At 38.4% G+C, this 17,615-nt stretch overlaps 1 protein-coding gene across 4 annotated transcripts in view; it reads left to right on the top strand.

The window, feature by feature from the left end:
- Nucleotides 1–17,615, top strand: part of HELZ (helicase with zinc finger) — an 85,520-nt gene that overhangs the window by 52,413 nt on the left and 15,492 nt on the right. For all 4 annotated transcript variants that reach the window (XM_072936949.1, XM_072936948.1, XM_072936952.1 and 1 more), the window contains 8 exons: nt 91–269; nt 1,835–1,953; nt 3,344–3,489; nt 5,957–6,104; nt 8,415–8,598; nt 9,564–9,792; nt 12,941–13,145; nt 17,125–17,176. In XM_072936949.1, coding sequence (XP_072793050.1) covers nt 91–269; nt 1,835–1,953; nt 3,344–3,489; nt 5,957–6,104; nt 8,415–8,598; nt 9,564–9,792; nt 12,941–13,145; nt 17,125–17,176 — 1,262 coding nt within the window. The remainder of the gene's footprint in view (nt 1–90; nt 270–1,834; nt 1,954–3,343; nt 3,490–5,956; nt 6,105–8,414; nt 8,599–9,563; nt 9,793–12,940; nt 13,146–17,124; nt 17,177–17,615) is intronic.

Genomic DNA, 17,615 nt, shown 5'->3' with positions numbered 1-17,615 from the left:
ATCAGGAAACAGAATATTAGTGTTTGAAATATTTGAAATGTGAGGCTGTGTTCAAAGCTCACGGAAAATAAGCCCCTTTTTCTTTCCTAGGGTATATTTCCGAAATCGCTGGGTAAAGACTGTTCACCCAGTTGTGCATCAGTACTGTTTGATTTCAAGCACACATTCCACCTTTCAGATGCCACAGAAAGAAGACATTCTTAAGCAACGAGTAGTAGTTGTTACTTTAAATACATCACAGTACCTATGTCAGCTGGATCTTGAACCAGGTAAGAGAATTTCTAGACAAGAAGTGTCCATGCTTAAGAAGTATCTTCCTCTTGCCACTCTTGGTCCCTTACCCAATTCTTGGAACTGTTAAAAAATAAAGTAAACTATGATAATCTTAATATGCTCATTTGTTTTTTTTATGAATAAATGTTTATTAAAAAGCTGTAAACTGTTTACATTCTAATTAACCTTTTGCTTGTTCTTTTTTTTTTTCCTTCTTTAAAAAAAAATAAATAAAGAAGCAGTACTATCTATGATCTGGTGTTTCTGAGATCCAAGAGGGAAAATTCTGTTTGAGATTCTGACTTTGAATATTATGCTCATTAAGGTCATTACTCAGTGGAGCATGTAAGCATAAATAACAGAGAGCTTTTTTTCCTTATTTTGTGAGTTGTTTAGCTTTTCAAGCAACTCCCACACATACAAGCCCTGTCTTTGTTAACATGATACATTTAGGGTTGTTTTCTAAACTGAAATATATTAGACTGATTTTCTGGGGCAGAGGCTGCTTAGGGTTTATTATTTTCCTGATCTCCAAATTAAATACATCTGCTTTTTGGAGATCGTGGAATTTCTTTACATAAGTTGTTAGGATTAGTTGTTTATGGCTACATTTAAGCATTTGTTGCAACAAAGAAAACTAATATGGAATTTATGGTAAATATTTTTGGGTTTTTAGATAGAAATAGCTGTTTTGTTTGGCAGCGGGCTGTGTACAGTCATGCCATAGCAATGTGTGTGCAGCTGTATGAAATTTGTATTTTCCAAAGAAAATTGCTACATATTTATGTATGCAGTCTGAATTGGATGGTACACTAGGTCCTCTAATACTTAATTTTAAACCTTAATATATCACAAACATCAATGTCTAAAATCACTGCTATACCTGTCCTGAGTTTAGATTTTATAAAATATGAGTCTACAGTGGCCAAGTTTTTTTTCAAGTGCATGTTCTCCAGTGCATAGATTCCCACCAAACTTTTGGTCCAATATTATCATAAGGTTGAATTTAAATTTTCCTTCAACTTCTGTTCCTTTTTTCCCCCCCCAACATTCCTTTAAGCCCATAACCAGCAAAGTGCTCAGGTATGTGTGCAATTTTAATGGGAACTTTAGTATATAAAATAGTTACTAGGACTCAAGTACATGAGGAATTCCTTGTCACTGTCACTGTCCAAAGCTCTTCAAGTCTCATGGTGGCAAAATAACTTTCAGATTTGAGAAACCTTTTGAGGGATGGTTTGCCAAGAGATATTTATTCTTGGGGTAAGGAGGGCTCAGATAAAATATGTATTTAATTTCATTTGCATCACAAGAAAGAGGCAGACCTGGGGGCTCCTGCTGATGTCACTGGCATCCAGGTGACCACTGTTGGTCATTTGATGGGTGTGAAAATTGTGTGGTTTTCAGTAGCTACTAGAAGTTAATTGTGTAAGCCATACTTTTTTAAATTATAGTTTTGGTTACTATCAGAATACAGAATGTTAAGTTCAATTTCTTTTTATCAATATTAATTTTATCAACTTTCAAGTTTCATTTATTTGCTGATATCTCTGTTTTACAGGGTTTTTTACACACATTCTGTTAGATGAAGCTGCTCAAGCTATGGAGTGTGAAACGATTATGCCTCTAGCATTAGCTAACAAAAACACAAGAATTGTCTTGGCAGGAGACCATATGCAGGTAAGAGCTATGCAATTTTTGAGTATGAAGTGCATATGTATACTATTTGTATTTATCTATAGAAGTTATTTGTCTGCACCAAATCATATAATAGATGGGGAAGCCAAGGAGAATTCCAGGGATGTTTTTTAAGATGTGAGGATATTTATTACAGTCAGGAGTTTATGACTGTATTCCCTGTTGATTTTTAAAAGAATTCAAGAATATGGAGAATTAGAATTGAGAGAACTTTAAATTTTTATTAGAAGCATCTAATCTGGTGAAGATTTGAACAAGTGAGAAATGGGAAGCTGAAACTAGCCAGTGCTTTTATGTTGCTGCAAAGTGCCTGGGAGCTGCTTGGTTTGGAGAGTTTAAAACACTGATTATGCCTGTCATTTTTCAGCCTGTAGGCATGAGAAAGCATGCTTGGAAAAGCCAGCTTTACTTGCGTTATTGATTTAGGTCAGATTTATTTGTTTTTATAGTTTTGCCTTTAATTCTCTTTGCATCTCACAGTAGCAGTAGGATGGATGTTTGCTTTGGTACAGTAACAAACTCAGAATGGTGTTGCCACTAATAATTTAATACCACTGGATAATTTCAATGATATTAGTAATGCCAAGGACTGGAGTAGTGCTTTTTAAATACTGCTCTCAAAATGCTTTTCAAGAGTTTGGAATTCTTACTTCAGGTTTGATCTCATCAGCCCAGCTGTGTGTATGAATTCCTCCCAGGGCTTGTGTGACTCAGGCTGCTCTATAGCTCAGGGTCTTACAGAAGATCCTCTATCAGGTGTCCAGTATTTAAATTTCAAAAACTAATATGTAGCTGAATCACATGAATTCAGAATGACAAAATAGATTGGCTTAATTTCTACACTTGGAAATTATATTTTAAGAATCTAATTTTCATCTTCTTTGATTCGATTTTGCCTGCTGTAGTAGATGTTGGTTTTATTGTTAAACAAGCCCAGTAGGAGTTTAGTAAATAGGTCACTGGGTTTTTGTTTATTCAACATTTCTATTTAACTTTTTAAATGGTACTTAAATTTCTTTGTTTTCTGATTTGTACTATTTGTGGTAATAACTGACTTGTAGAAGTGGTTGTCAGAATAATCGTGTAAAGTCATTCTAGACAAAGTTGGGAGTGTGAAGTGTAAATAGAAGGGCTCTTTGCATAGTTATGGAGTATTTTGTTGTTCCTTTAAGACCATGCTGGTCTTTTGTTACTTTTCTGGGAGGCAGGAGCATTTCTTTGGAATAACCATGGCCTGTGTCTTCCAACAATGAATGTCCAGTGAAAGGGAGGTTTCATTTTTGGGTTGATGCAAATACATATGTTTGGGAGCATGAAATTCCGAGTCCACCCATTTAGTTACATTTTCTTTGTGTGTGTGTGTCTATTACAGCTCAGTCCTTTTGTCTACAGTGAATTTGCCAGGGAGAGAAACCTTCATGTTTCCTTGCTCGACCGGCTCTACGAGCACTACCCTGCCGAGTTCCCGTGCAGGATCCTGCTCTGTGAGAACTATCGCTCCCATGAAGCAATCATCAAGTAGGTGTGAACTTTTTCACTCTATCATGTGCTTCTTCTGACTGCTGCCTGCCAGTTGAACCAAAGAGCCAAGCACAGCTGGAGTGTTTCTGTCATGAAAATTTACTTGTTTCAAAGTTAATTAGTAATTCTGTGTGGTAATTTGGACTCCTAGAGCAGCTGCCATGGCTGTGGGACAGAGCCCTCATTCAGGTGGGGATGCTTTGGCTGCTTGCACACTAAACCAAAGAAGAGCCAACTTTCCCTTTTTAACCACCCATCAGTTTATTATATAGGCTCTGTGCTTCTTTGAACCATATCAGAATTTTAGATTTACTGGGGTGGATTATCTTGGAATGGTAAGCTGTGGGCAATGTAAGGAACATATGGATATGCAACTGTGAATGGAAAAAATAGGTCAAATTTTGAGCATGTTTCTTTACTATTGACATCTTTTATTACTTCTTTCAAGACACATTAATCAGAGGGTTTGAATTTTTATGCTATGATAAACTAATGGCTGCCAGTTTAATGAGCTCATCCATGAGCTGTGCTGGAAAGAATAAGTGCAATCATGGGGAAAAATGCTAAAGTTTTAATCCTGGCTCAAATATGTACTGAGGAATATTATGTTGGTATCCAGTCATACTAATTAGGTTATCACTGTGTTCAAAGCAAAGGCAGAAATATTTAAGTGCTCTGGGGAATCAAAAGTGAGAATGTAAAATATTTTTTTATATAGCCTGATCTGTCTTCACTTTATGGACTTTGTAGTTACAGGCTGAGTGCTGCTGAATTTCTTACCCATTTTTTGAGTTTCTGAGTTTGAAATGAGAGAACATCTTTAAAGGAAGGGATCACTTCAGCTTTTCTTTAGAGATCACTTCCATGTCATTTATCTCAGAAAGATCATGAAAATTCACTTCAGCAGCTGGAGTTCAGACAGGGAGTTCCAAAACAGATCCACTTTGTTGAACACCGAGGTGAGGATGCAGAAACACCACAGGGACTGGTTGGATCTCTGGTGGATGTCCAGTGTGCCCAATTCCACTGGGAGGTGTTGCTGTGTGAGGTAAAACCAGCTGAACACTCTCATGGTGGTCCCTTTAGGAGATGTCTCAAGTCTCCTTTTTTGTGTGTTGTGTAATTTCCCCTGACAAATTGGGACCATGACACTTAGGACAGAAGTATAGGAAGATGAAGGGCTCATTAATCATCTCGACCTCACTGAAGCAGAGACACCATGAGAAATAGAGGAAAGCAGGAGCCATTAGTTCAGCCTGACTTTGGAGCTATAATTGGAAAAAGCAGCCCATACAGAAAAGTTTTGTTGTTTAATGAGATGTCATTACTGAAAGTTAATTTGCAGAAGAGATGGTTAGTTTTGCCCCCTGGCTGCTGGGGAGTGACTGCTGCAGCCTAACCCAGTGAGGAGCCCAGTGTTCTTCAGGGTTGTTCAGGGTAAGCCAGTTCAGGTGAGGTGTGGGCTGCGGTGCTTTGATGGTGATTTTATAGCAGACAAGTTTCTGTGGCTTTTCCATGAGTGACTGTTTCCATCTTAAGCTGCAATAGCTGGAATCCTGGAAGAACTGGATGGACCCATCAGCTGCACTGTCTCCTGCTTTGGTTGTCTTCATGTCAGGCTCTACTCAGGTTTCTGCAGCCTCTGAATGATATCCAAAGAACATTAAGATTGGAGGCTGAGCATTGAAAGTGAGATGATACCAAAATTCACTCATTACTGGAAGCCAGTGCATTAATTTAGCTCTACTGTGCAATAGCATACATCATTTACAACGCTCCTTGCTGCCTTTTTGTCTCATTCCATTCATAAGTTGAGGGATAAGTTTGCCTTATCCCTCCTACTTTTCACCATGAAGTAGTTCTTGCCTCATTTCTTTTTCAGTCAGCCAGCTGCTGGAATGGCTGCTGCCAGCAGAGGAACTCTGTTCTGCTTGTGTTTCTGGTCTCTAGCAACATAGATGAGCCTGGAGTAGAAGTCACAGAAGAAAAGCTTGGTTGACAGCTGAACGCTTGGCCTGTGTCGTACTCAGTGCACAGGAAATCTGTAGTAAATTTATCTTCCAAGTTCAATAACTCTTAACTGACATGAGCAAGCTCATTGTCCAGCCTGGGGAATAACCAGTGCCAGACAGCAAGTGTTCTTTTTGCCCAGTTTCCAGCCATCAGAACTTCTGAGTGAAACATCAGTGAGAATGTTCATAACTTTGTCAAGCTTTAGATGAGAAGAAAAAACAGCCTTTGTAGAAAAAGTGTTGGAGAAGCATATTTTTAGTGCCTTCTGCTGTGTCTGTAGAAGGGAAATATCAGTTCAGAGAAATCATTTGAAGATGCTGAATAGTAATCAGTGGTTCTGTTTTCCTTATGAAGTATTTTGTGGTTGCATATTTCATCAGGGAGATTTGCATATTTTATCAGTGAGCTCATGTGTAGACTCCACATTTTACCCTGTTTTGCCTCGTTACAGTTACACATCCGAACTTTTCTATGAAGGCAAATTGATGGCAAGTGGAAAGCAGCCAGCACACAAAGATTTCTACCCTTTGACGTTCTTCACAGCACGTGGAGAAGATGTGCAAGAAAAAAATAGTACAGCTTTTTACAATAATGCAGAGGTAACTCTTCTTTGCTTTCACTGTTGATTGTTTTTTTAAAGCTCCACTCTCCCAAATTTACTGATTTATGCTCAGTGTGGGTGGAAGACATAAACTGTCCTCTACTAGGACAGTGGAATATGGAGTTTGCTAAACATGATGTAATGAAAATTGCAATTGTAGTAAACATTTCCACTAATTTACCTTATTTTTTCCTCTGCAAATTGTAAGCTGCATCTCATTCTCCCAGGCTCATTCTTCAGGAGAGATTTGTCTTTCCTGATAATTTATGTGACATTCTGATAGATGTATCTTAGCAACTGAGAGTAACTGCAATTTGAAGTAAAACTTAGATTTCTTTGACTGTTGTAGAAATGTTCCCACTCAGATAAGAGTCCTCTGGAGTAACATTTCACATTTCCTTTAATATGTTTAGGATCAGTGTCTAACTGATAATGTGCAGATGAGATTCTTTTAGGTGAGAACTTATTCTCTGTTTGTTTCACATAGATTTATTGGTATTTTTCAGAAATTACTTTCATTCTCATTCCTTCCCTTGTGTTTAAAAGAACCAAACAGCCCAAGCTCACAAAAACAAACACATGCAGCAGCACCCACCTCCCACCTTCTGACTTGATAATGCTTTTCATAGTGGAAGATGCCTTTTTCCAGTCACCTCCAGTTAGGGAGGGAGGGAAAATCAAATAAATAGCAGTGATTTTCATAAGCTTAGGAGGAATCTCTGGGTAGTGCTTGTTATGAAGCATTGCAGAGCTGCCTGTTTCCCCTTGTTGATCATGGTGGGGTTCCACTACTGCACAATTTGAAACCTATTTGCTGTTGTTCTGCTGTACTTGTTAAACATTCTTTGCTGCATTAAAATATCTTCCTAAATATGAAGCCCCAATGACTTCTGGACACCTGACTGCTTTCATTAATCGACTTGGATTGCTTTGCCATTTAAAAAAGAAGTTGTAAAAGACCTAAAAATATCTTCAGTGGCCAAGTAACTGTCTGAAAACTGTGAGTCATTAATGGCCACAGGCAGAAATGAAGGACAACAGCTTCTTAAACACCAGCAGGAAAAGCTGGAATTAGATGATGAGGGAGATTTTTTCTGTTGGACCCTTAATGGATGTTTGCACTGGGGCATCTTGTGGTTCATTGATGCCTATATTAAGAATTGTTCTGGGAAATACACTTTCCCTTGTTGGTCTTCATTTTAAAATTTCTCTATGTGGTATTAATTTGAAATACATACCCAGAAGCTATATACTTTCAGAGAATCTTGCCAAAATACATACAAAATATCATTATTTTTGTGCTACAGGTTTTATAGATATCAAAGTTTATTCTAGTATCCTTTGTCAGTTGAGCTGGCTTTTAAATGCAAGAATTGATATCACAAAAATATTCAGGACATGCTTAAAAACAGTCTCATATTTTCACTGTCCTCTGAAATTGCCAAAAATAATCTATTTGTGATTTTTTAAGGATTAACAGATTTCTTTTTCTTTAAAAGGCTGAGCTTGCATTTGTGATGCTGTAGGAAAACAGCACCATGAATTACCATGCTTTAAATAGCTGGAGAAATATTTATTTGGAAAAAAAAAAAAGAAAAAAAAAAGGAATCACAAACCTTCTGTATAAGATTACTCAGAAATGCTTTTTACAGTGCAGTACCTCTGGTGTGTTGAAAGGAGCTGCTATGGCAGGAGGTTACTTGGAGGCTGTCTCCTCACAGGGGGAGGTTTTCAGGTTTTATTACACATTAGTTTTCTCAGGTAGCACATTTCATAGCATTTCACAGAGAGGAACTAGCAGTTGATGAATTATCTGAAACTCCCAATGGTATCCTTTGGAATGGGAGATCATTGTGCTCTGGTATATGGATGCTGTGTCTAGAGTTATCAGACATGATAAGATGACATATATCAAATGCAGAATAAAAATTAAATTATAGCGATTTGGGCAGTACATTTACTTACAGAAATAAGTTGAAGTATGGCAAGAACGGTCCTAGTGCACTTGACATTTCTGTAAGAACCTAAGAATGAAAATTAAGATTATTAATATAATTTTGAAGTTTATAATTTTAACTGTGACTTTTGTGGAAAAGCTTGTTTCCTGATAAAAAAGGGTGCTGTATAGTGAATACATTGTTTTACTTCAGGATATTTTGGAGTATCACCGTAGATGCAGTGATATCATTGCTTGTGTAACACTCTGTCATGTAAGTGCTTCAAAGCCTCAAAGCTCAAACTCCCTTTCCATATCAAAGAGTGATGCTCGGTGGGGCATAACTTTTAAGAATCCTGCCTTTTTCCCAAGGTGTTTGAAGTGGTGGAGCGTGTGGAGGAGCTGAGGAGGAAGTGGCCAGTGGCCTGGGGCAAGCTGGACGACGGCAGCATCGGGGTGGTGACCCCGTACGCTGACCAGGTGTTCCGCATCCGCGCCGAGCTGCGCAAGAAGCGCCTGTCCGACGTCAGCGTGGAGAGGGTGCTCAACGTGCAGGGTGAGCAGCTGGGCTGGCCCCACAGCTGGGCTGGCCAAGGGGAAATGTGTCTGCTGCAATAACAACTCAATGAAATTACCCTATAGTTTACTAAAATTACCCTCAAGCCGTGGGAGCAAAAGGAGAGCTGTGATACAGATGTTGCTCCAACGTTGACTGTAAACTCAATGGATGTGAGATGTGAGATTTATCTGATTTATCTTTTCTCAAAAAGATATCTTTATCTCTTCTCAAAATAAGTTCAGCCTTACTTAAAAAATAAGTTGAGTGGAAATTGTGGAAAGCGATAGGTTTTTAACAGAATTTTAATGTTTTTAACAAACTGATAGATTTTAGAGTTCCAAATACAAATGTAACAGAGCTTAAGCCTCAAAATGTTTCACTGATTTCTTTTCCATCTGTGGAATAAACTGCAAGGAGTCTAAAAATTTAGGTATTTCTTCCTGAAATCACATTGATAACAAGGATTTTGTGTAGGCATAGCCTGTTGCTAGGTTGCACTTCTAGTCAGTAATAAACAAAGGCAGATGATAAAGTAACTGAGTGACAGTGAGTGGTTTGCTCTGTTTTTTCATGGTGGATATTCATGTATTGGAGAATTTTAAAAATATGAATCAAGAATGTCCAGAATTTATTTTTAAGGCAGAATAAATAAATAAATTCAAGATTTGTTATTGACTCATAGGCAATGCTGTAAAGATAATTAATATTTCAGGAAGTTCAGGAGCGATTAATATCAAGGTGAAAAAGTGATTTTTTTAAAGAGGAAGTATTCTTGTAATGGAATATGCTATTTATAGTGCATCTTTTAAAATTTTTAAATCTTATTATTCTTGCATAAAGCTCTTCATGTGAAGGGTAGCTATGAGTTCAGAACATCTAGGTGTGAAATCTGGCTGGCAAGGGCAGTGGTAGGAACAGAAACAGCAACAATTATCTCAGAGATGTTTTTTGTTTCACTTTAGGAAAACAGTTCAGAGTTTTGTTCCTCAGCACAGTACGAACACGGCACACATGCAAACATAAGCAAACTCCAATTAAAAGGAAAGAGCAGTTACTGGAGGATTCAACAGAAGACTTGGATTATGGTTTTCTTTCTAATTACAAACTTCTCAACACTGCCATTACAAGAGCACAATCCTTGGTAGCTGTGGTTGGAGATCCTATTGCTTTATGTTCCATTGGAAGATGCAGGTACTTTCTCTATGTTCCTTGGTTAATCAGGGCTAAGGGTACTGGAAAATGTGTTTAGCTGTGACTGGTGGATTCAGGAAAAGTGAGGATTGTCATCATGTACAACAGGGAAAAATGTGAGACACCTACACCTGGCCACTAGCAAACTGTCTTTTCATATATTTATAATTGCTCAAATTTTCACTTAACAATTGAACATGCTTAATTATACTTTCTAGTAAGTTTTTTTTTTTGTATACCCATTACAATTTTATATACAAATAAAAGTAATGTATAATTTGGATTTTAAAATTGTGATGTAATGTATTTGAATATTATGGCAGTCGTAGGATGGTAGAAGACTTGAAAAACATTATTTATGTTTTGATAGGTCTTCATGACACTAGGAAAAAACTTGTTAAGATTTGAGTGAATTTACATTTTATAGACCTAAATGAAGAAATGACAAATGCTGAGATATGTAAACACTTACGTTAAAGGTTCCAAGTTCTCGTTCTTCAAAGGGTTTTTTTTCGATGGAAGAGCTGAAATTTTGAGATGATCAGAGATAAACCCTGCAGCTTATTGTCGAAGAGAGGAAACAGTGCACTGACTACATTATTAAAATAAAGCTAAAAATACATGTTAGTTGTTATATCTGTATTGTGTTCTACTTTCCTGAGCAATGCTTCTGCTGCTGTATTGAAAAGGGATGTGGTTTTCAAAGATTAGAGTTGAAAAAGCCAAATGGAATTCAAACCTTTGTTTACTGTATTTATGAAATGTAACCTGAATTTCACCACTTCCCTGCTGGGGCCATGTCAGGAGTATCTGTACATGAATACAGTGATCTGCTTTAAATGGCTTCTAACATCTTACTGACAGAGAAATAATTGTGGGTTTAGTTCACTTTTCCCTTTACCTGGTTGGGTTTTTTAGGCATGGAGTGGTTTATGTAATGAGCTGATGAGAAGGAGCCCCTGTGCCTCCCAAGTACTCCTTAAAAATATTTGAAATAGGGTGTGCAAAAACACAATAAAATAAAAATACAGGCTGACAGCGTGGTAAATAAATTACAGGGCTGGCAGTTAAGGATTGGGTTTGCATTTTGAAGACCAGCAGCTGTTTATAGATGTAGAGCTGCTCCAAATTATAAAAGTGAAAGATAATTAAGAAACAAGGAGCACTGAAACTTTATTAAGCTGTATCTCGAGCTTTCGCTTTAATGCACCATTGTCTTGTTTCACTGAATAATTGAATATTCACTCTTTGAAAATAGTGCTGGAGGGGCTCAGGGAGGCTGCTGGGAAGATGGTTCTTTTTTAGTACAACAGGAGTAGAGAAGTCTGAAAGAAGTGACATTTCCTTAGCAAAAACAGACCTCAAAAAAGTTAAGAGTGTACTTGAATTTTATAAATATTCTAATACCTGTCAAAATGAGTCAAGACTGTAATCATAGTTGTAGAGAGCTTTGTGAAGTATGCCCAGGGTAATCATTACATTCCTGTGTGCTCCAGCTGGACTAGACAGAGCTGTTTTGGCAGACACCCCCTTTAAAGTCCTGAGCACACTCAGAGGCAGCAGGGTTTTATTCTCTGTTCTTACACCCCAGAACAAGTGTTCCATGTGTAGAGAGACTGCTTGGGGCATTCTCAGCATTCTCAGCAAAAGTGGATGGGTCTCTGTGGATTTGTGGTACTTGGCAGTAGGTTTGGTGACTGAATAGATTAATCAGAGGGAATTCCATGATTAAAGCATCCCAATGATGCATTTAATTTTGGTTTTAAATTCTCATTTAAAACCTTGCAAGATCTATTTGCCTTAGAGCAAAATGCAGAAAAAGGGCCAACTTGCATCCTGAATTTTAAAAGAGCATTTCTTGCCTCTATGAAATCACAACAGAAATGGGCTTTTAGAGAAAATGATTTTGAATTCTTAAAAACATTGCTAGCATCACAGCATTCTTGCAAGACAGACATTTGTTCTTTCTCACAAAATCAGCTACTCAGCAAAATGTGACACTGCTGGTACAATCAGTGTTCAGCAGTGTCTCATTTTGCAGGTTTTGGGAAAGAACACTGCTTGCTGATAGGCCAGACCTTATTACTGAAGGGTGAACAAGCAGGAGTTATGGTCAAGCACACCTTTACTCCTTACATTTTTGAAAGAGACACCTCAGTCAGGTTTGTTGGGTTTTTTTAAAGTGACATCTTCAGACCTCATTTAAATAACTTTTAAGCTTCAGTAACTTCACCCAAAAAGTTCCTTTTGAGGTTAAAACCAAAAATCATAAGTGTAAAATTTTGTGTGGATCCTGCTGTGGATGTTAACCAAAGAAAAAAGACTTTTTTTTTTTTTTTTTAATATAAAGCAGTATAAAGGCATGTCATGGGAAAGCAGATGACAGGGAGGAATGTACTTTTAGTACATGGTTTCAATAACCGCTCCATCCTCCAAAATGTTGGAAACAGAATTTTCATAGGCAAGTCATGCATCATCTGGTGGTTGTTTTCTTAGCTCAAAAATACTTCTATATGTTATAGAGAAATGTGACATGCACTAAAATTCATGGTTTTGTTTGTTTTCCACTAGAGGATCCCAAAGAATCTCTAGAAACTCCCAAAAATACTAATTTTCATGTGCCTCTGAAGTGATTCACTAGAGTGGTTTTGAGGGCATATCTCAAAACCCTTTGTATTTGTCTTTTGTTAGCTTTGGTATTTGTTAGCTGAAGGATCTGCCTAAATTCAGAAAATGTTCTTGACATCCTCTAGGACTGAGAATCTGTGTAATTCCTGTCACTATTTGAGCTTAAATAAATGCCTTAAATCATCCATTCCAGAATTTTAAGCATGGAGTTTGCTGGTTTTGGTTTTCTGGGAAAAAGTTCTGAGTTGAAGCTGTCCCTGGCATTAATATCAAATGTGTGCCCAGCCAGTGCTGTGGCCTGATGCACATTGACAGAGCTGTGTGTCCATTTGGAATGCCTGGGGAGCTTTGCACTGTGCTGTGGGGTTCAGCTGCAGGGAGCAGGTTCAGGGTGGGTGGGTTGGTGTGTGAAATGAGCACACAAAAACCATAAAAGTGTCCCACAGTTACATTCAATCTGTTTTCATTTTAATAACAGCCATTGAGCCTTCCTCACTATTTGTAAAAATCATTTCCATAGGAAATTCTGGGAAAGGTTTATTGCCCTGTGCCACGAGAACGAAAGTCTTCATGGCATCACGTTTGAGCAGATCAAAGCTCAGCTGGAAGCTCTGGAGTTAAAGAAAACCTACGTGTTGAACCCTCTGGCCCCCGAGTTCATCCCCCGAGCTCTGCGGCATCAGCACTCAGCCAACCCCACCAAGCAGCAGCAGTCACCTCCAAAGGTACAGTGCTCCTGGTGATGGGTCCTGTCAGCCCTGCAAGGGAATCTAGAGAAATAACATGAAAGGTTTATGGAACAAGCTGTTTGTTTTAAAATTGCATCAGTGCAATCGGATATGAATGCAAATTCCAGAGGGATCCTCAGCATTTTCGAGTGAAAACTCTAGACTTGTATTACCATGAAGTTTTTAGCAATCTAGCTTGGGGTTGTCCAAGCCTTGTTTCCTTGCTAAAGCACACCGTGGCTCACTCTGGCCTGCTTGTTGGCAGTTTTGCAGTGACCCTGGAGAACTTCAGGCATGGAAATTCAGGATTTAGATAAACCAGATTAAACCCTCTGAGCAACAGCCAGTCCCTGTCCCAAACTGTGCTCTGACTATACCCCAAGAAACAACATGTTGATACAGACAGTGACAAGGAGTAAAAGAAGCCAACAAAATGATAGCCAGAAGGGATTTTGTTTGGTCTAAAAATCACATGTAAAATTCAAGGACTTAAGTTATGTAAGATAATTTTTGATGTAATTAAAAATATGTTGTAAACTGGTTTATTGCATAGATTAGCGCAGTGATCATGCCCTTCAGAAGACCAGATTTCATTACCATCAATAGGATAAAAAGATAAAATTACCTCTGAGTGGTAATTTTATCAGGTCCTTTTATAAAAGCAGGTGAAGAAGTGATGAAAATACATAGCTTCCTTAGGATGATAAAGAACAACAATAAATTTTAGAGCTTTCTTGGGGGGTGATATATTAGTAATGAATTATGTTTTAATAGTTCTTTGTAGTTTGTATCAAAATCATTTAGGTTGTAATTTAATTAAATTGTGTTTAGAGATGGAACTGACATGCGGGTTGTCAGCTTTGTGATGCACTCAGTGTACAGGAAGGAAGGACTGCACATATTTCCCATAGCTTTGCATTTTTGTTCCAGGCTGTATCATTGAAATGAAATTTTTACGACAGGTTGTTTTAATACAAAGAGGAAAAGCCATCCCTTTGGCAGTCCTTCCCAAAAGGGAGCTTGTAAGGGAGAACATTTGGTTTCTTCATCAAGATGCATGCATTACTTTCTGAAACAAACACCAGATTTCTAAAGCTTCTAGTCATGTGTCAAAACACTGGGCCTACAGAAGACTAGAAATGACAAAATTGTCTTTAAAAGCCACTGCTGTGCTCTCATTTTTCATGAGCTCTTCAGTCTTTTCCTTAATAATAGGACATCATTATTAATACCTTTAGTTTCCTAAATGAAAAAAATCAAAGTACTTGAAAATGCAGGCATAGTACATTTAGGAAAAAAAGGGGAGTGAGTGTCAGGGAAAGTGAGAGTCTCATAAGTAGACAGCTCTGTTTATTTTGCTTTAGTTTGTTGGTAAACTAAGCCCTTGTGCTGTTCCAACTGCCAACACTCTATTTTCATCTTAAGATCTGAAGTGTTTAAACCACCTGTATCACAATTCTAAATAAAATCTTCCCCCTGAATGCCATTGACAGGTAGTAAGTGTGTGCAGTAACAGCAAAGGTAATAATCAAATACTCTGAGAATACAGCTGGGATCAGGGGTGCATTTCTCTTTGCTCAAGTTTTAAAAGCAGATGATTGGTTTTGCTTATTTTAGACATCCTAGGCACAGTATATTTAACATTAAAAATGAAGGATTAAAACCTAGTGCTGGTGTATTTTGTAGCAAAAAAAAAAAGAACCTTCCTCAATATAGTGTTTTGTGGCGAGTTTATGGACATTGTACAAGTCAGGGCTCATCTTTCACATGTGCTGAAAAGTGGTTTTGTACAAACAGCACTTCTTACTCAGCAGAATTGCTTCTGGATTTATCTAGGGACATTAGAAACCTCTTTGCTGTTTAGATTTTAAAGAAGGGAAAATGTTTCACTCTTGTCTGAGAGGCCAGCAGCCAGCATGGAGCTGTGAGGGCAGTGCCCTGCCCCGTGTCCGTGTGGTTTGGCCAGGCATGGCAGTGGGAAGGAGGCTTGGAGCTGCATGGGGACAGCCTTTATTGAAGGTGATGATGTGGAAAGGGAACGTTTCCAGAACTCGGAGCTTCCCTCGGGGTAGTTCACGTACAGTAAATTCAGCTCAGAGTTTACAGCTTTCCTACCTCCCACTCGCTGCCTGCCAGCTTTGGGTCTGGGTTCAGGCACTTAAATCAGGGTGCATCATCATCCCAGACATTTCCTGCAGTCAGTGAGGATCACAGGTCAGAGTAAATCTCTGGAGAACTCTCTCTACTCCTGTTTGTTGACTGAAGGGGGATCCAAGGAATGACGAGGCTGAAGTGTTTAAACCACCTGCACTCACCCAGATCTTGGTCTGGGCTTCCTCTGAGAGCCTTTATGTAATGTGGATTTTTATATTCCAAAGGTGCAGCGAGTTTTTAGAGGAAACTGAGTGTATTTGTGCTCCAATGTTGTCAGTCACCATCAGTTCTAGGGTAGGTTTAGTATCCTGAAGATGGGTGGGGACGTGAGCCTTGGTGTGAAAATCTTTGAGAAATGGGAACAATTGAGTTCATGAGAGACTGTTATGAAATAGTAAAGCCTTCAAAACTGTGAAGAGAAAAAGAAAAAAGAAAGGCAGCAACTCTCCCAATTTCCTGGTGGCCCCAGTTAACTTTTATTTACCAATCTGATCTAGGGACATACTGAAGCTCCCACTGAGCAGGACAGCTCCTCTTACAAATTTAGGCCATTATTTTCTTACAAACTTATGTAAGTATTTGGTATTTTGGTTTGAAAAATATGGCACCTATAAAATACAGGTGGGACAGGTTAGAGCAGAGGTTTGTCAGATTTCTGCACACTCTGCTTGCCTCTGCCATTGTAACAGATACAGAAATGCAGTGTGCTGGCCATGAGTGATTAAGGCTATAGCTCCTCCATGTTTTTACATTGAATCTTTCTCTGCTGAATAAACAGGCTTCCTTTGTTTAAGTGCTGCAATGAAAAGCAATTATTATTTTATTTTTCCATAATTCATTTTTCAAATGAGAGGAAAATTTGGAGACCAGTTCTTTAATCTGGTTTATGCATGAGTCAACATTGTCAAACAACCTGTCTTTGTACCCTGACTAATTTGCTCAGAGTGCTGGAAAACTGCCTAGACTTATCTCCTGGGTAAGAAAAGTTTTGCAGCATCAAAGCGTTTCTAGATTTATTTTAAATTTGTGAACGTACTTAGGTCCAGATTAAGTAAAATATTTCTGTTCTGCAAAGGACTTGAGAGCATACTGGCAATGGAATATGTGCTCACAGTTTATGAATATTTACTAATTAGTTGGTGCTCCAAACTCGTGAGAAAGTCAGAGGGATAACTCAGGTCTGTTAAAATCCTTTTCCAATGTTTCACCAAGGAAGAACAGTTTCCCCCCAGCACTGGGGTTCTTTACTCACCTGTGTTGCACTTTTGGGGAGCAGTCACAGAGGAGCTGGAGCCCAGAAGCTGATAAATGAGATGGGGCAGGGAGACAATGTCTCATGGGGCTGTGTGAGCACCTGAGTAAAACTGGGGCAGCTCCTTTGTCTCCAGCATTCTTGGGCTGGAACCTGGAGCAGAAAATGGATCGTTCTTCCACTGAAGCTGCCATGGCAGAGGAGTACTGAGGGTTACACTGATCCTGGGTGCTGCTCCTGAAAGATGTGGGAAATACAATGGTGAGAGAAGAAACTCAAAATACCTTCTGTATTATACCTCTTTGCATCTGAAAACAGGCCCTGGGAGAGGGTTTTCCCAGAGGGAGTTGTAATGACCCACTGGTTAATTGAATAAGTGGTGTTTTATGTCCAGCTTTGTGAATTTGTAGGCAGGTGGTGGAAATGGATGGTTCAATGTGTAAGAATAAACTGTTGGGCTGACTCCTTTCAAACTCTGTTTTATGTTTAATTATCATGTTTACTTGAAATAAAAAGCTTTGGTTTGTATAAGAATGTGAAGATACTATTATTGTTTTTTTTCCTTTAAAGGGCAAGGTCCATCATCATAACCAGAATGACCATTTCCCACCTGATGGAATTGGTGAGTGCCTCTGCAGTTCCTGGGGGAGTTCCTGAGCCCACTGAAGCTGACAGTAGTTTGACATACATTGAGTATCTGGTCTCTTATCTGTTTGAAAGGCATTTATTTGTTGTTTGCATATGGGAATCAGATCATAGACTGTGAAGTGGACATTTGGTATTTCTGGGACTCACCCATTATAGGTGTTGTGTGCACTTATTTTGAAGGTTTAACACAAACACAGTTGTTGGCCTTTGAAAAAGAAATAGCTGTGTTTGAAATTCATCATGTACAGCCCTGTACCAGGGTATTTGCACTAGAAGGGTTTGGACATTATTTTGCATGCACTGTTTTCTGAGGTACTTTGAAGTTAAATTGTGCTGTCAAACATCCAGATATTACTGATCATACCTTTGCAAGGTAGCATGCAACAGCTGAATAATTTTGTTAATTATTTGGA

The sequence above is a fragment of the Taeniopygia guttata genome, chromosome 18 (assembly GCF_048771995.1).
Source record: "Taeniopygia guttata chromosome 18, bTaeGut7.mat, whole genome shotgun sequence".
Taxonomy (NCBI): Eukaryota; Metazoa; Chordata; class Aves; order Passeriformes; family Estrildidae; genus Taeniopygia; species Taeniopygia guttata.
Note: the sequence above shows the minus strand (reverse complement) of the source record. Positions and strands in the feature narration are given on the sequence as shown.